Genomic DNA, 20,019 nt, shown 5'->3' on the forward strand with positions numbered 1-20,019 from the left:
TTACCTTTTTTCAGGACTAACCGTATGGTGTCCTGCATTGATAGCCTGTCATCTTCAAACTAATCGATATGAGTTTGAATTTCATCTTCGAGTTAACACATCCCTTAATTTTAAAAAAAACGTGGTTTTGGCGTGTCAAAAAGTTTTCCATATATATTTTTTACTGCTCAAATTTTGTTGTGACTGGTCCTGCTTCGCTTGTGTTCAGAGGACACTGCAAACACACATATTAATGTAATTTGTATAATGTCTTTCTTTATAAACGCCTTTTTATCTCGGAAAATGCGGTGAGCACTATGTTGCTGTGTTTTCTAACTCCGTCCTCGTTCATTTGTTGCCGAGAGCTTCGAGTCGTATTTGAATTTTGTTTACTTTCTCTCTCTCTCTCCCTCTCTCTCTCTCTCTCTCTCTCTCTGTGTGTGTGTGTGTGTGTGTGTGTGTGTGTGTGTGTGTGTGTGTGTGTTTGTGTGTGAGAGAGAGAGAGACTAAGCCCCTTTAGCTGTTTGTGTAGCCTTTTCTGTAAAGTTACTTTAATGTGTTAAGTAATGTGCCTTTAGACAGAGTGTAGTTCAAAAATGGCTCTGAGCACTATGGGACTTAACTTCTGAGGTCATCAGTCCCCTAGAACTTAGAACTACGTAAACCTACCTAACCTAAGGACATCACACACATCCATGCCCGAGGCAGAGTGTAGTTTTTTTCATCTAAAACTTGCTTGCCTTTTGTATGTTGAGGTTCTCTTCTATCGTCAGTTTGTGGTATAGGCTGTGGCTGGATTTCAGTCTTTCTAAATCTGTTGCTGCTGTAATTGGGTGGTGGTTATGGGCTGTTAGGTGGTCAGCAAATATGCTATGGTCGCCGTTACTTTTTAGGGCTCTGAAAAACTTGTTTTAAAGTTTGTCCTATGTATGCTGACTGACAAGTGTTGCTTTTCTGTTAGTATTGAGTTGTTTCTCCGAATGCTCTTACAAATCCCGTGGCGAGCCTCTGTGCGCGGAATGAAGGAAGCAGACTCAAAGAAGATGGAATCCCAACGAAGTAATCCCTAGGCCGGGTAAGACGGAAGAGGGGAAAATAGCAGACGTGAGGAGGATGATTGCCGGGCTGGGAGAACTGTCAAGGCTGATAACAAGTTGCGGCCGCTGACAGTCGCCGGCCGACTGCGGGGGCGTAGCAGGCGGCCGCGGCCGCGCCCGCCGGGGGCGGCTTTTCCTCCGCTGTCGGCTGCCGGCCGCCGTCCGGGGGCTGTTTGCCGGCTAGCGGCCCGCGGAACTGGACCGGCTGATTTGCATGGAAATGTGCCCGGCGACTTGCCACACTGTAATTCGGGCCAATAAAAGTCCGCTGCAGCGCTACGCCACTGCGGCAATAACGTATTCAAATTAGTGGGCCGGCAGTGCGCGCGCGTCACCGCCGCCCGCCAGGGCTTTCGCGTGATGCCATCGTAAAGTATAACACGCCGCTGCTGGCGTCGTTTGTATGACGGGCGGCCAGTCTGCTCTCTGTCCCCACCCCTCGCCGTCCTTACCCCCACCCCTGCGCACTCTATCCGCCCCTCCGCCCCCTCCGCGGCCGCCGCCACCTTCCCACGGCTTCCTCCCGCCTCCTCTTCTTTTTACGTTCTATTAGTCGTTTTATCAAAACGGAGTTATGGACTGAAACGAGTATTTGGCAGGGTCGATAGCCTGTCTATCACCGGCGCGGTCGTATTTCGGAAAATGGGCCCCTTGAATATTTATCATAATTTAACTAACATGGGCGCGACCGCCGCTGCCGCCTCCAGTCTCCAGTGACCCCTTCCCCTCCCGTCGACTCGCTACCACACTCCCGCGAGAATTTTTCCGTCGGGAGTTTTTGACACGGATTTACGATTACGCTCCCGAGCGCGTTGCTTACGACGGCTGTTACTTTGAGCAGTATAATGGCTGATAATTGTTGCACCGACTAATAAAGGCTTCCAACCGGAAGTATCAAAATACGATGGAAATTAAACTATTGCAACCCTTTGAAATGTGTACTTGGGGAGAAAAGAAATTTGTGGGATAACCTCAGTAGAAGATGGTATCGGTTGATAGGACAGATTCTGAGGCATCAATGGATCACCAATTTAGTACTGGAGGGGAGAGTGGGGGGTAAAAATTGTAGAAGGGGACCAAAAGACGAATACAGAAAGCAGAATCAAAAGGACGTAGGTTGCAGTAGTTATTCGGAATGAAGAGGCTCGTAGAGAATAGAATAGCATGGAGAGCTGCATCAAACCGATCTTCAGACTGAAGACCACGACGACAGCAACAACAACATGAGAGGAGACAACTGAAGATCAACTGGTCTTCTAAGGAATAGAAAAAAATTAATTTTAATTTTAATAATCAACAGCCGCAGTTGCACCGTTTACCTAGAATTTACCTAGGTTTCAGTCGGGATAACCCAACCTTCTTCAGAATAACAGTAACCACCGTTTGTCCATAGTGGACATCGTCAAGCTAAATCTACACATCCATAAATTATCGTCAGACTGTAAAAACTTATCTGCAACTGCCTCGCCCCACTTCGCGAGCCGGCCGGAGTGGCCGTGCGGTTCTTGGCGCTACAGTCTGGAACCGCCTGACCGCTACGGTCGCAGGTTCGAATCCTGCCTCGGGCATGGATGTGTGTGATGTCCTTAGGTTAGTTAGGTTTAAGTAGTTCTAAGTTCTAGGGGACTGATGACCTTAGAAGTTAAGTCCCATAGTGCTCAGAGCCATTTGAACCATTTTGAACCCATAGTGCTCAGAGCCATTTTGAACCACTTCGCGAGCGCAATGCGGCAGCCACGAGTGCTGTACTGGAACTGAACGTAGCGTCATAAGGCCCGCCTAGGCGGACACAGTACCTTGCGCCTGCGCATAAACTGTATGATAGTTACTTGTTGGGACAAGAAAAAATTTAAACAAGTAGAGAGAGGGAGAAGGAGTGAAAGGAGGGAAGGAAGATTAGTGTTTAACGCTCCGTCGACAACGAGGTCATTACGGACAGAGCACAAGCTTGGGTTAGGAAAGTTCGGAAAGGAAATCGGCCGTGCCCTTTCAAAGAAATCATTCCTGCATTCACCTTCAGCGACTGAGGGGAATCAGGGAAATACTAAATCAGGATGGCCGGACGGGGACTGGAACAGTTGTCCTCCCGAATGTGAGTCCGGTGTGGTAACCACTACGCCACCTCGCTCGTAGAGAGGGGAGAGAGACAGAGAGAGACAGAGAGAGAGAGAATACATAGTTCGACTGAGGTACCAGAAGGAGAAAGAAGGAAAATCAGAAAGTGAGCATCAACACGGCCCAAACACAGAGCTGTTGCTGGCCAAAGTAACTGAAAGCACTGAACTTCAGGTGTGGGTGGTGGGCAAAGGCGCCCCGTTATTCCTCTAGTCTTATGTTCAAATGTGTGTGAGTTCTTAAGGGACCAAACTGCAGAGTTCATCGTTCCCTAGACTTACACTCTACTTAAACTAACATATGCTTAAAACAACATACACACCCATGCCCGAGGGAGGATTCGAATATCCGACAGGGGGGAGCCGTTCGTATCTATCTTGGAGCCACGTGTTTGAAGTCCACGAACGGCCTTTTAGTGGGCGCAGGGTAGCACCCTTCAATATTAGAAGCCACATGTTATTAGATAAATTTTATATTCAAAGCGTGGTGTTCGTTTACATTTCTGTCTATAAAACAGAGACTGCATTTACCGAATGCACTGCGTCTTGCAGAAGAAATAAACTGCCAGCCGTCTATACAAAGTTTGACACATGATTTCCTGTCATCCGTTCTATTCAATGTTCTCCACATCTTACTTTATTTGATTATGATCTGACATATTCAGCTGCCAGATTCCAGTTTATTATTTTAACAAAATCAGCTCGGTAAGTGTGGGTGTAAATTGCAGTTTTAATCGTCTCGTTGCAGCTAAGTGGCTCGATAATATAAGTATGTATACCAATAGATCGAAAATTACAGAAGAGGAGTATATGAATATGCTTTTCTATGTCCTCGATTCCAAGTCCCGAAATTATTCAAACTGCCCAAAAGCGCTTCTAGTTTTACAGCGGAGGGATAGCACATTTAGGAGCACTCAAGATGATATCTTCAACTCCCTTCGCAAAGATAATAATCGTGCCTGAAAATGGCTCTGAGCACTATGGGACTCAACTGCTGTGGTCATAAGTCCCCTAGAACTTAGAACTACTTAAACCTAACTAACCTAAGGACAGCACACAACACCATGCCATCACGAGGCAGAGAAAATCCCTGACCCCGCCGGGAATCGAACCCGGGAACCCGGGCGTGGGAATCGTGCCTGATCCTCCAGAACCGGAGATGGTATAAAACAACTAACCGTTACATTCTCGAAGTGATTTTGGAAAATATTGGCAGTGTACTTACTGAGCAGACAATGCATTTGCTTTGGATGCGTTCGCACGCTGTCATCTGCTATAATGAGGAAGTGTACGTTTTAGATAAGCAATCTGTACCTGATCTGATATTGCCATTTCAGACTACTTACGTCTGGTCAGAAGCCACGGGAAACATCAATGGCAAAAGATGTGGAACGTGCCCCAAAAAACGAAAGGCGGTTATTATGACGTTTTTCAACCCCGAATTCCTACAGAGCCATGGTTTACAGACACATTGGGACTGAGATTTCCTGCATGTGACGCGATTCTGAATCGGAAGCTGATGTAAACCACTTCTTGTTTTCATGTCCCAATTTCACTGTGAAAGTTTGGACATTTTGAAAACATTGATGAATATGGGATACTACTTCCCTCAATCAGCTTCTTCTCTTTTGTTTACTAAAGACATGCACCTTTATAAAGTGATCGTTAATTTCTTCAAGAGTATTGGGAAAAATCTGTAGGTTCTAATGGTATGCATTTTTCATTTTCTTGTTTTTCTTGTGATGCAATTTCAGGAATGGTGTGAACTGATAAATCAAACTGTCAAATTTACTTCTGTATCTATTTGTTAACAATTTCTGATGGACAAAATTGTGTCAGCTTGAGCTCTTCTTACTATAAATATGTATCTTTATATTCTTTCCATACAGTTCAGTGTACTTGCAACCATGTGTTTTAGATGGCTAAATAGAAAGCAAACTATTGAGACCAGATAAATGAAGTAAAAACACACAGAAGTGTTATTTGTTTGGTTTAAATTTGTTGACATGGTCAAAGAAGACACTCTTAGCAGACATTCTTGAAAGCTGAGGTTGCTAGCGATAGGAAACAAATGAATATCTTTCCGAAGTCACAGTTTCTATCGAAACAGCTACTCCCGTCAGTCAACGCGCCGGAACTCTCGAGTGAACAAGTAATACCGTTGTGTTAGTTTAACATTCCCATTGTTATTACCTGGCAAACATTTTCACAGATTACAAATATAGAACATAACGTCAGTTGTATCTAAAGATACAATAAAATGTCATTTTACTTACTTGAAAATAGGAAACAGCATTTCAAAATCAAGGTCTTTCAACGAAAAATTCACTAGGAACAGACAACTTGGACCCAAAAACTATTGTTTCGATTCAAAATAAAGTGAGTGGCCTTGTTCTTTCTGTCGTGGCGCGACAGGTTTCGTCGCTAGCGCTAGAGTTTAGAAACAGCTCTTGCCCGATAAATACACTGTCCGGTATTGCCAGATGTTCCCCTCATATAGTCTTTTAATTTTCGTGAAATGCACAACTTTACATGTCTTGTAATTAATAGCTAGTTTTCAATTTCTGCTCCCAGTTTAATATTTAGTAAAGGTATACACTTATTATAGTAGTTGTAGTTTTTGTAACATAAAATTTCCCGTTGATAACGGTATCATCTTCGAAAAGTCTAAGAGCTCAACCAGTACTACGTACTAGATCAGTAATGTATTACACGAACAGCAACAGTGCTATCACACTTTCGTACAACGTCCCAGAATTACTTCTGTCTTTGTGTACGACCCAAAGAAATCATAAACTTGGTTTGATATACGGCACGAGCATATTTTCTTTACTGGGTGTCGGAGTGGTACTGATGAATCAAAAGCTAGTTACCTTTACATGTACTACAGCGGGCATCACGCATCTAGGGTTCAACCACAATCTAGATGTTTTTGGAATCAGTCATGGTCTCCACATAGATACTTACTTGGTTCAGAATAGTTTGTTCTATGTTATTTTAGATTTATGTGACGATGCTGTGCTGATCACATTTATATGTTTTGACGATGCCATTTATGGCCTTATCACTTCAGGACATGGTGTAAAAAAGGTTCGTTTTACCGTATTTTATCTGTACATTTCGCTGGTTGTATGATAGTATCTTGTGATACGTATTGCTGTATTATGTTGAAAGACGCACTGCTCACTAGGTGTGTATATTTGTATATTATAGATCTGAGGATTGTCATTACGGGCTGAAACCGGTCATCGTCTAAAGAACTGATATTATGATCAAAGACTGGAATTAAAAAAAAAAATTGACAGTACTGGATCACTGTTTGTATACGGGACCATGTCACAGTTGGTGAAAACAGTTCGTTCTATTTGAAACAATATAAACTATAATTATGCTGGAAACAGAGGTCCACAATTACAGGATCTGCAAATTTGTTCCTCTGTTGCTTTCCTTCCATCCTCTTCACATCCGTGTAATACACTCCTGGAAATTGAAATAAGAACACCGTGAATTCATTGTCCCAGGAAGGGGAAACTTTATTGACACATTCCTGGGGTCAGATACATCACATGATCACACTGACAGAACCACAGGCACATAGACACAGGCAACAGAGCATGCACAATGTCGGCACTAGTACAGTGTATATCCACCTTTCGCAGCAATGCAGGCTGCTATTCTCCCATGGAGACGATCGTAGAGATGCTGGATGTAGTCCTGTGGAACGGCTTGCCATGCCATTTCCACCTGGCGCCTCAGTTGGACCAGCGTTCGTGCTGGACGTGCAGACCGCGTGAGACGACGCTTCATCCAGTCCGAAACACGCTCAATGGGGGACAGATCCGGAGATCTTGCTGGCCAGGGTAGTTGACTTACACCTTCTAGAGCACGTTGGGTGGCACGGGATACATGCGGACGTGCATTGTCCTGTTGGAACAGCAAGTTCCCTTGCCGGTCTAGGAATGGTAGAACGATGGGTTCGATGACGGTTTGGATGTACCGTGCACTATTCAGTGTCCCCTCGACGATCACCAGTGGTGTACGGCCAGTGTAGGAGATCGCTCCCCACACCATGATGCCGGGTGTTGGCCCTGTGTGCCTCGGTCGTATGCAGTCCTGATTGTGGCGCTCACGTGCACGGCGCCAAACACGCATACGACCATCATTGGCACCAAGGCAGAAGCGACTCTCATCGCTGAAGACGACACGTCTCCATTCGTCCCTCCATTCACGCCTGTCGCGACACCACGAAGCGGGCTGCACGTTGTTGGGGCGTGAGCGGAAGACGGCCTAACGGTGTGGGGGACCGTAGCCCAGCTTCATGGAGACGGTTGCGAATGGTCCTCGCCGATACCCCAGGAGCAACAGTGTCCCTAATTTGCTGGGACGTGGCGGTGCGGTCCCCTACGGCACTGCGTAGGATCCAACGGTCTTGGCGTGCATCCGTGCGTCGCTGCGGTCCGGTCCCAGGTCGACGGGCACGTGCACCTTCCGCCGACCACTGGCAACAACATCGATGTACTGTGGAGACCTCACGCCCCACGTGTTGAGCAATTCGGCGGTACGTCCACCCGGCCTCCCGCATGCCCACTATACGCCCTCGCTCAAAGTCCGTCAGCTGCACATACGGTTCACGTCCACGCTGTCGCGGCATGCTACCAGTGTTAAAGACTGCGATGGAGCTCCGTATGCCACGGCAAACTGGCTGACACTGACGGCGGCGGTGCACAAATGCTGCGCAGCTAGCGCCATTCGACGGCCAACACCGCGGTTCCTGGTGTGTCCGCTGTGCCGTGCGTGTGATCATTGCTTGTACAGCCCTCTCGCAGTGTCCGGAGCAAGTATGGTGGGTCTGACACACCGGTGTCAATGTGTTCTTTTTTCCATTTCCAGGAGTGTAGTTCCTCCCAACGTCCTCAGTTATTTGTTGCATATCTTCCAATTGTGAGAACGCTTTTGTAAGTGTTGACTGGATTACAGCCTTCGAAATTCTGAAGGTAGTAGAGATACAACGCAGGAACCGAAACGTTATTCACAGCTTGTCCAGAAGCCAGTCTGTAGTTTTAAGTGTCGAGGAACATGAAAGGAAAGCAGTAGTTGTGAAGAGAGTGAGACAGGGTTATCTGTGAATTCAGCAAGCAGTAAAGGAAACCAAAGAGAAATTTGAAAAGAGGTAAAAGTTCAAGGAGCAGAATAAGGACATGTTTCTTTAATAGCAATCTATGATCACAAAAAATTGTCTTGAGACAATATATTGCGATCCATAATGACGAAGCCTTATATTATCCTAACATGATTAAGTCAAAGTGGCGTCACCAATAGGTGTAAATAAAATTAGCCTGGCTCCCTCGAACACCTATCCATTACCAAAAAAGTGAAACATGGCAAGACATGGTGGGAAGTCAGTGTAACAAGTACTCACAGTTGGCAAGAATGTAAATATTTAAATTAATAATTCTGTGTGTCAGAACGGCTACCATATTAGTGTTCTAACCAGATTTTTTGTAGGGTATACAGGGGGGTCCATTGATCGTAACCGGGCCAAGTGTCTCACGAAATAAGCGTCAAACGAAAAAACTACAAAGAACGAAACTTTTCTAGCTTGGAGGGGGCGCTATGGTTGGCCCGCTAGATGGCGCTGCCATAGGTCAAACGGATATCAACTGCGTTTTTTAAATGGGAACCCCCATCTTTTATTACATATTCGTGTAGTACGTAAAGAAATATGAATGTTTTAGTTGGACCCCATTTTTCGCTTTGTGATAGATGGCGCCGTAATAGTCAAAAACATATGGCTCACAGTTTTAGACGAACAGTTGGTAACAGGTAGTTTTTTTTAAATTAAAATACATAACGTAGGTACGTTTGAACATTTTATTTCGGTTGTTCCAATGTGATACACGTACCTTTGTGAACTTATCATTTCTGAGAACGCATACTGTTACAGCGTGATTACCTGTAAATGCCACCTTAATGCGATAAATGCTCAAAATGATGTCCGTCAACCTCAATGCATTTAGCAATACGTGTAACGACATTCCTCTCAACAGCGAGTAGGCTGCTTTCCGTAATGTTCGCACATGCATTGACAGTGCGCTGACGCATGTTGTCAGGTGTCGGTGGATCTCGATAGCAAATATCCTTCAACTTTCCCCACAGAAAGAAATCCGGGGACTTCAGGTCCGGTGAACGTGCGGGCCATGGTATGGTGCTTTGAAGACCAATCCACCTGTCATGAAAGATGCTATTCAATACCGCTTCAACTGCCCGCGAGCTATGTGCCGGACATCCATCATGTTGGAAGTACATCGCCATTCTGTCGTGCAGTGAAACATCTCGTAGTAACATAGATAGCACATTACGTAGGAAATCAGCATACATTGCACCATTTAGATTGCCATCGATAAAATGGGGGCCAATTGTCCATCCTCCCATAATGCCGCACCATACATTAACCCGCCAAGGTCGCTGATGATCCACTTGTCGTCCAGGATACCGAGTAGCATACATAGCACACGCCCGTTGGGCATTTTGATCACAATAGCCATACATTAATACGATATCGACCTTTGCCGCAACTGGTAAACGGTCCATTTTAACACGGGTAGTGTATCACGAAGCAAATACCGTCCGCACTGGCGGAGTGTTAGGTGATACCACGTACTTATGCGTTTGTGACTATTACAGCGCCATCTATGACAAAGTGAAAAAAGTGGTCCAACTAAAACATTCATATTTCTTTACGTACTACACGAATATGTAATAAAAATGGGGGTTCCTTAAAAAAACAAAAACGCAGTTGATATCCGTTTGACCTATGGCAACGCCATCTAGCGGGCCAACCATAGCGCCATCTGGTTTCCCCCTACAAGCCAGACGAGTTTCGTTCTTTGTAGTTTTTTCGTTTGATGCTTATTTCGTGACATATTTGGCCCGGTCACTATCAATGGACCACCCTGCATAAGGGGCGTGAATAGCGCCGGATGTCAAGCGATCACTGTGAATGACACGGAGATGCTGAGTACTCGTATAAGACAGCGTTATCATTGCCTGACAAGGGTTTGAAAGGGGCCCCATTGTGCGTCTCCAATTGGGTTGCTGGTTGAATCGCGCAAAATCCAGATTTGTGGCGCATTCGGGTCTGACAGTACGGTTTCATAAGAACATGACGGCAGGCATTTTCGTAGTCAAGTTTCTGGTTGACCACGTCTGGAAGACACAAGGGAGGGGCACTATATTGAACCCCTCCATATCTGCGCCTGCTGTCCGAGAACAAATAATGGACTTCTTGTTCATTCTGTGTCATCCGACACAACGGTCGGACAGTAATAACAGCCACACTAGGGAATTACCGCCCCATACGTAGGCTGCCGTTAACACAACACGACATGATACGTTTGGAGTGGTCTCCTGACCAGAAAGCATGGACAGCTTGTGAATGGCATCGCATCGTGTCAGCGATGAATTTCGGCCGGCCGCGGTGGCCGAGCGTTTCTAGGCGCTTCAGTCCGGAACGGCGCAACTGCTACGGTCGCTGGTTCGAATTGTGCCTCGGGTATGGATTTGTGTGATGTCCTTAGGTTAGGTAGGTTCAAGTAGTTCTAAGTCTAGGGGACTGATGACCTCAGATGTTAAGTCCCATAGTGCTTAGAGACATTTGAGCCATTTTTGATGAATTGCGGGTTTGCAATACTCCGAATGACCATAGTTGTGACCTGGGAAGAGTTCCTTTTCTTCCATTTTTTGGATAGGCACAACAGAGTTATTTCTGGCGTCATGGTATGGGGGGAAGGCACCCGGTATGACTTCTCCACGGCTGGTAGTGACTGAAAGAATTGTGAAAGCAGACTTCAAGAAGAATATAATAATTCCAATCCCAAAGAAAGCAGGTGTTGACAGATGTGAAAATTACCGAACAATCAGTTTAATAAGTCACAGCTGCAAAATACTAACGCGAATTCTTTACAGACGAATGGAAAATCTAGTAGAAGTCGACCTCGGGGAAGATCAGTTTGGATTCCGTAGAAATATTGGAACACGTGAGTCAATACTGACCTTACGACTTATCTTAGAAGAAAGATTAAGGAAAGGCAAACCTACGTTTCTAGCATTTGTAGACTTGGAGAAAGCTTTTGACAATGTTGACTGGAATACTCTCTTTAAAATTCTAAAGATGGCAGGGGTAAAATACAGGGAGCGAAAGGCTATTTACAATTTGTACAGAAACCAGATGGCAGTTATAAGAGACGAGGGGCATGAAAGGGAAGCAGTGGTTGGGAAGGGAGTGAGACAGGGTTGAAGCCTCTCCCTGATGTTATTCAATCTGTATATTGAGCAAGCAGTAAAGGAAACAAAAGAAAAATTCGGAGTAGGTATTAAAATCCATGGAGAAGAAATAAAAACTTTGAGGTTCGCCGATGACATTGTAATTCTATCAGAGACAGCAAAAGACTTGGAAGAGCAGTTGAACGGAATGGACAGTGTCTTGAAAGGAGGATATAAGATGAACATCAACAAAAGCAAAACGAGGATAATGGAATGTAGTCGAATTAAGTCGGGTGATGCTGAGGGAATTAGATTATGAAATGAGACACTTAAAGTAGTAAAGGAGTTTTGCTATTTGGGGAGCAAAATAACTGATGATGGTCGAAGTAGAGAGGATATAAAATGTAGACTGGCAATGGCAAGGAAAGCGTTTCTGAAGAAGAGAAATTTGTTAACATCGCGTATTGATTTAAGTGTCAGGAAGTCGTTTCTGAAAGTATTTGTATGGAGTGTAGCCATGTATGGAAGTGAAACATGGACGATAAATAGTTTGGACAAGAAGAGAATAGAAGCTTTCGAAATGTGGTGCTACAGAAGAATGCTGAAGATTAGATGGGTAGATCACATAACTAATGAGGAGGTATTGAACAGAATTGGGGAGAAGAGGAGTATGTGGCACAACTTGACAAGAAGAAGGGACTGGTTAGTAGGACATGTTCTGAGGCATCAAGGGATCACAAATTTAGCATTGGAGGGCAGCGTGGAGGGTAAAAATCGTAGAGGGAGACCAAGAGATGAATACACTAAGCTTATTCAGAAGGATGTGGGTTGCAGTAAGTACTGGGAGACGAAGAAGCTTGCACAGAATAGGGTAGCATGGAGAGCTTCATCAAACCAGTCTCAGGAGTGAAGACCACAACAACAACAACAACAACAACAACAATGGCATGTCACAGACATCCTGCATTCTCATTTGTTACCCCTGATGCGACTGTATTGTGGTGCCACTTTTCAAGAGGACGAAGCTCGTGTACGTATGTCACGTGTCCATACGAACTGTCTGCCTGATTTTCAGGTACTCGCGTGCCCGGAAAGATACCCAGGTCTGCCCCCCCGATAGAACACGTGTTTGACCAGCTCGGACTTCAACCCCGTCCCAGTGCCAGTATCCGTGTTTTCAAGGACCATTTACAAAAGTTATGGGCCAGGTTGCCTCAGTAAAGGATACAACTCATGTATGGCACACCAGCATGCATTCAGACCAGAAGGGGTTCAAATGGTTCAAATGGCTCTGAGCACTATGGGACTTAACATCTGAGGTCGTCAGTCTCCTGGAACTTAGAACTACTTAAACCTAACTAACCTAAGGATATCACGCACATCCATGCCCGAGGCAGGATTCGAGCCAGCGACCGTAGCAGTCGCGCGGTTCCGGATTGAAGCGCCTAGAACCGCTCGGCCACCGCGGCCGGCCCAGAAGGGGTGCGTGGTCATCTGACAAACGGGCTAATACACCCAAGTTCTTTGTAAATCACTGAAATAGCTTCACATATACTCTCATCCCGTGAAGTTCCATTTCATTTCCTCCTCCCCTTGTGGGCACTTCCTTTCTTTTGTCAAGTAGCGCGTACAAGAGAGCAAGAAACGGTGTAATGTTTGCTTGGATGTTACATTTTGAATCTAATCCTATTTTTTCCTTTTGTTTCAGGTAAATATTGCTGCTAAATAATACGAGATAGCGCCCTCTGCACGTGAGTACTCTTCTGTCCCAATGCAGACAACAGCAACTACAAACCTACAATAATAGCAATAGCATAGCCGTATGACGCGCTAAATTCTGACAGATGTAAATAAATCGTAATAATTATCAAAAGTTTGCTTGAAAATTTCACGGGCTGAATGTATACAGCTTTTATAGCCGGGGGATAACTTGGAAGAGTGTCGTGGTACGAACTTGTTTTACGATATCTCGTCCGCTACTACTTTGGTACGAACACTCAGTTATTGCACTGCCATTATTGTTAAACAAGTCGGTTTTTGGTTTATCTGTTATCTTTCTATATTTAGCAAGCCAGTGAAATTAACGTATCGGGGTGTAATTCTTTGTTAGATTAATGATACGTGGAAGTAAATGTTACGCAGTAAATAATATGTGCTTAATAATTTTTTTTTGTAGGACAGTGCGATCTTTAGGAAAAGTGCAACTGTGCCTCACATGGCAAACAGAAGCGTAAGCAACGAAATTCGCTGCTCAGTAATCTAACCAAATAATCGACTGATGATGATGGAACAGCACTGAAACATCTGCGAGAACTAAAGAGACAGAAGAAATCGTGTTTCCCTCTGAGCATAAATCGCAAAGAAATATTATCTTCTGCTGGACTAGGCAGTCTGTGGGGGGTGGCAATATTCCAACAAATCTAGTAAATGTTGTTTTTCTCAAACCATGACACCCCAATCTGATGTCACCGTTAAGCGCAGAAAAAATAGCCCCATAATTTACAATCAGAGCTACCCAGAGCGAAATACAGTTCCATGTTTTGTCCCCGGACATGCGTGAAACGACCTTTGTTGGGCCGCGACACGTTATGGCCGACGTAACGGGTCGCACGGTATATATTATAAAACATGACAGTTCCGCAAGCGGCTCTTAACAGCTTTAGTAACACGTATACCGTTTTCGTGACACCATAACGCGCACAGTATTTGATGCTTTTAAATTTTCATTGGCTGCAGTAACGGTATTTCGTACTTGAAATATATTAGCTATTCTATTCGTGCAAGACTTTAAATTAGTAAAAATTATCAGGAACATTTTAAAAGCCTCTGTTTTCTGTTTACAGATGCTGATTTTATTCAGAGTTATCACTTGCTGGCTAGTTTTACTGTCAGCTAATAAATTTGAATAAAACTGACAGCTGCAATCGAAAAAGACTACTTTCGGAATGTAAGTCGAGACTGAGGAGCTATTTCCTAAGAAAATTGTTGCCACACCCTACGAACAGCTGAAGTGCGCACATTATACAGGGTGATTCAAAAAGAATACCACAACTTTAGGAATTTAAAACTCTGCAACGACAAAAGGCAGAGCTAAGCACTATGTGTCGGCGAATTAAGGGAGCTATAAAGTTTCATTTAGTTGTACATTTGTTCGCTTGAGGCGCTGTTGACTAGGCGTCAGCGTCAGTTGATGCTATGATGGCGACCGCTCAACAGAAAGCTTTTTGTGTTATTGAGTACGGCAGAAGTGAATCGACGACAGTTGTTCAGCGTGCATTTCGAACGAAGTATGATGTTAAACCTCCTGATAGGTGGTGTATTAAACGTTGGTATAAACAGTTTACAGAGAATGGGTGTTTGTGCAAAGGGAAAAGTTCTGGACGGCCGAGAACGAGTGATGAAAATGTAGCACGCATCCAGCAAGCATTTGTTCGCAGCCCAGGAAAATCGACTCGCAGAGCTAGCAGAGAGCTGCAAATTCCACAATCAACTGTATGGAGAGTCCTACGAAAAAGGTTAGTTATGAAACCTTATCGTCTAAAATTGGTTCAAGCACTATCTGCAGCTGATAAGATTAAAAGAATCGATTTCTGTGATTTTATCCTTGCTCAAATGGAAACAGATGAATCTTTCGTTTCAAAGATTGTGTTTAGTGATGAAGCAACTTTCCACACTAACGGGAAAGTCAACCGTCACAATGTCTGTATATGGGGCACTGAGAATCCGCGGGAAACAACTCAGTATGAACGGGACTCACCTAAGGTGAACGTTTTATGTGCCATTTCAGCCAATAAAGTTTTTGGTCCCTTTTTCTTCGAAGGTGCTACTGTAACTGGACTACAGTATCTGGAGATGTTAGAGAATTGGCTGTTCCCTCAGCTCGAACAAGAAGCACAACAATTCGTATTTCAGCAGGATGGAGCGCCACCACATTGGCACTTATCTATCCGTAACTACCTGAACGTCAACTACCCGAGGCGATGGATCGGCCGCCAGGCAGCCCGTGACAGAGCACTTCATCACTGGCCTCCAAGAAGTCCTGATCTTACCGCCTGCGATTTTTTCTTATGGGGGTATGTTAAGGATATGGTGTTTCGAGAGAAATAACAGCAGTTATCCAAACTGTTACGCCTCATATGCTACAGAGAGTGTGGAACGAGTTGGAGTATCGGGTTGATATTGCTCGAGTGTCTGGAGGGGGCCATATTGAACATCTCTGAACTTGTTTTTGAGTGAAAAAAAAAACCTTCTTAAATACTCTTTGTAATGATGTATAACAGAAGGTTATATTATGTTTCTTTCATTAAATACACATTTTTAAAGTTGTGGTATTCTTTTTGAATTACCCTGTATAACGTCTTATATCTCCTCGTACGTTTGTGTCCTGTCCGCCAACATTTCACCATCTCGCTGCAATCGGTACATGCGAACGACGCTATTCCATCAAGTTGCGTATTCCAGCTGTTTTATGTCATCCCTGCAGCACCAGCTGCTGCAGTAACACAAGAATGGAGTTGTGTTCTGTGTCAGTATGATGCAAGTGTAGTGTATAGTGACTAGGTTTTCGTGACATAAATTTGCGTGCCGCTATTTAACAGGTTCTGAACTTTTATTCCCTACTACTTATCCTTTCTTTCTCCTCCGGCGGTGATTGACGACATGACAGCTGATACCATGGTTCAGATTCCACGTTATACCGTCGCCCTGTAACGAGTGGGGTGAGCCAGTTCAAAGATACAAGGAAGGTGACGTAATGTCTCCTGCAACAAGGGAAAAAGTAAAACTGAGTTTACGCCCCGTGGACGACAAGATCATTAGCGACTCGGTATAATCTCGGAACCGTGAAGTATAAGGAAGGAAACTGGCCGCTTTGTTCCTAAGAAACCACGCTGGCATTTGCGTTGTCAGGAAGCACCACCAACTTGGTGCGGCTTGGAAGATGCATAACAGTAGCATCGAGTCCGTGCAGCTCGACGCCAGTAGAAGTGGTCTGGCGCCAGCCACGTAGCACCATTTATTCTGCGGACGATGAAGGTGTTCTGGGTTTAGTCAGCTTAATTAATGTTAATCAACAAAAGTTGTTGGGAACATCGCTACTAGCAAGCTAACATGAACGAACGTGATGCATTTAATACACTCCTGGAAATGGAAAAAAGAACACATTGACACCGGTGTGTCAGACCCACCATACTTGCTCCGGACACTGCGAGAGGGCTGTACAAGCAATGATCACACGCACGGCACAGCGGACACACCAGGAACCGCGGTGTTGGCCGTCGAATGGTGCTAGCTGCGCAGCATTTGTGCACCGCCGCCGTCAGTGTCAGCCAGTTTGCCGTGGCATACGGAGCTCCATCGCAGTCTTTAACACTGGTAGCATGCCGCGACAGCGTGGACGTGAACCGTATGTGCAGTTGACGGACTTCGAGCGAGGGCGTATAGTGGGCATGCGGGAGGCCGGGTGGACGTACCGCCGAATTGCTCAACACGTGGGGCGTGAGGTCTCCACAGTACATCGATGTTGTCGCCAGTGGTCGGCGGAAGGTGCACGTGCCCGTCGACCTGGGACCGGACCGCAGCGACGCACGGATGCACGCCAAGACCGTAGGATCCTACGCAGTGCCGTAGGGGACCGCACCGCCACTTCCCAGCAAATTAGGGACACTGTTGCTCCTGGAGTATCGGCGAGGACCATTCGCAACCATCTCCATGAAGCTGGGCTACGGTCCCGCACACAGGCCGTCTTCCACTCACGCCCCAACATCGTGCAGCCCGCCTCCAGTGGTGTCGCGACAGGCGTGAATGGAGGGACGAGTGGAGACGTGTCGTCTTCAGCGATGAGAGTCGCTTCTGCCTTGGTGCCAATGATGGTCGTATGCGTGTTTGGCGCCGTGCAGGTGAGCGCCACAATCAGGACTGCATACGACCGAGGCACACAGGGCCAACACCCGGCATCATGGTGTGGGGAGCGATCTCCTACACTGGCCGTACACCACTGGTGATCGTCGAGGGGACACTGAATAGTGCACTGTACATCCAAACCGTCATCGAACCCATCGTTCTACCATTCCTAGACCGGCAAGGGAACTTGCTGTTCCAACAGGACAATGCACGTCCGCATGTATCCCGTGCCACCCAACGTGCTCTAGAAGGTGTAAGTCAACTACCCTGGCCAGCAAGATCTCCGGATCTGTCCCCCATTGAGCATGTTTGGGACTGAATGAAGCGTCGTCTCACGCGGTCTGCACGTCCAGCACGAACGCTGGTCCAACTGAGGCGCCAGGTGGAAATGGCATGGCAAGCCGTTCCACAGGACTACATCCAGCATCTCTACGATCGTCTCCATGGGAGAATAGCAGCCTGCATTGCTGCGAAAGGTGGATATACACTGTACTAGTGCCGACATTGTGCATGCTCTGTTGCCTGTGTCTATGTGCCTGTGGTTCTGTCAGTGTGATCATGTGATGTATCTGACCCCAGGAATGTGTCAATAAAGTTTCCCCTTCCTGGGACAATGAATTCACGGTGTTCTTATTTCAATTTCCAGGAGTGTATCTTTAAAGACTTGCGTATGTGTCCGCAATATTTCAGCGATTTTTCAAACTGAGAAGAAGGGCTTTCGTTTCCTTGCGCAGGAAGACTGTACCATCAATTTGAAAACAGGATACCAAATCCAGAGTCTCGGTAAATGCAGAGTTATCTTTGATGCACAGTGTAGACCATCGTATTGAGAACTCACACCAAAATCCAGAAAACCAACATATACTATGGAGCTAAAAAGTCATCTGCGTAGTTCACACCAGAGGCTAAGATATTACATTACATGCAGCAAATCGAGAAAAAGATCTGAAGAGACGTTTAAGGGAAAAACGCACTAAACCGACAGATGGCTTCCGTCACAGAAAAATGTGCAACCTATATTTCTATTTATATACGTGTCTTTCTCCTCCACGAATAAATTCCATTACTGTACCTGCTCCAATATTTCACTTGCACTCCCTACTCGCAGTTTATCTTGAGCATTCTTTTCGTTGTATTTAGCACTGCCGTGATCGTAAATACGAGCATATTTCTCCATAAGACCAACAAAATGAGCACTGGACTTAGGATCGTCTCTCGGTTTCCTAGGTACAAACAAAACAGAAATTTTCGTAAACTGTCTCTAGCACAGACTTCGCGTGTGACAAATGTGGAACACACCGCATTTATCTGGCAGTTACATGTCGAGCCATAGGACTGAATTACGTCGCTTCTCTATTAGACTGTGTTTGTTCAATCTGAACTGGCAAGCCTTGTGCAATATCACGCACTAGATAACTTGCCACATCGCACAGATGGGCGCCCCTCCGTAAGTGATTTAGGGTAGGATTACCATATTTTGAAACCCCAAAATGAAGGCACCCACAACTGGATCGCTTTTAGGATGGTTCTAATACGAATCTCAATAAGAGGGTAGAATAAGGTAGACATTGCTGACGTCATATCATAGACTGCAATGCAAAAATGTAACTTTCCGGTGATCGGTACTAGATTGTTGTGACCAGGCGAAAGTGCTTTCGTCCGGGCACAAATGTGGGTTCTTTGATTGCTCTGGCAAAAGGCTCATTAAAGTAGAACACATAAAATATTAGTTCACTTTATAAATGAATAAAAGATTTACTTTGAAACACTTCTTTGTCACAAGCGTACTGAATAATTTACAACTGTCATGGACTCCCGTGTCATGGACGTGACGAGCTAACTAACAAACTGTTCTCTGGAGGTACAATGTTCCATATTTAAGTGAACAGCTCATTAGAAACTTTAAAATGTTGGTTCTAGGCGATGATGTTGAGTGCTGTAGATGAGGTCTCGAACTGAGGCTGGGCTCTTGCTAGCTCGACACTAGCTTGACCCAAGCGTGCCGGCCGTGGTGGCCAAGCGGTTAAAGGCGCTGCAGTCTGGAACCGCGCGGCCGCTATGGTCGCAGGTTCGAATCCTGCCTCGGGCATGGATGTGTGTGATGTCCTTAGGTTAGTTAGGTTTAAGTAGTTCTAAGTTCTAGGGGACTGATGACCTTAGCAGTTAAGTCCCATAGTGCTCAGAGCCATTTGAACCATTTGACCTAAGCGTGAGGCGTGGTCTTCTGAAGCGCCTCCCATACGACGTTTAGGATTACAACGAGTCCTTGCTAATGCCTGTGCTACCTATTCACGTTGCCGACTTTGATGTGGCACCACGATCTCTGGACGATTCTACAGATTAGAATCATCTTCGTTTTTAAATAAGGAAGTACGACTGCCATACAACAGCGACTATCATGTTCATATCGAGATCAAGACTATTTCCTTTTGGACTTCCAAATGGAAAACTATTAGTTGCGTTTTAGGTCGTCAAATGGCTGTATTACATACGAAACAAACAAAATAAAAAATATAAGAACGTAGGCTTCCGCGGCCGGTGTCATAGTGATTAAAATTCTTCTGGGTATTACGCCGCGTCATTGCTAAAAACTAACAACAATAATAAACTGAAACCGACGTTTCGGCCGAATTGCAACGGCCTTCCTCAAGGCACGACTGGTTTTG

General features: G+C 45.3%; 1 protein-coding gene across 1 annotated transcript in view; it reads right to left on the reverse strand.

The window, feature by feature from the left end:
• Positions 1 to 1,116: 1,116 nt before the first annotated feature.
• The window catches only part of LOC126188673 (homeobox protein engrailed-1-like), an 88,060-nt gene continuing 69,157 nt past the window's right edge, over positions 1,117 to 20,019 (reverse strand). The window contains exon 4 of the mRNA XM_049930279.1: positions 1,117 to 1,360. Within this exon, the coding sequence (XP_049786236.1) occupies positions 1,117 to 1,360 (244 nt within the window). The remainder of the gene's footprint in view (positions 1,361 to 20,019) is intronic.

This window comes from Schistocerca cancellata, chromosome 5 (assembly GCF_023864275.1).
Source record: "Schistocerca cancellata isolate TAMUIC-IGC-003103 chromosome 5, iqSchCanc2.1, whole genome shotgun sequence".
Taxonomy (NCBI): domain Eukaryota; kingdom Metazoa; phylum Arthropoda; class Insecta; order Orthoptera; family Acrididae; genus Schistocerca; species Schistocerca cancellata.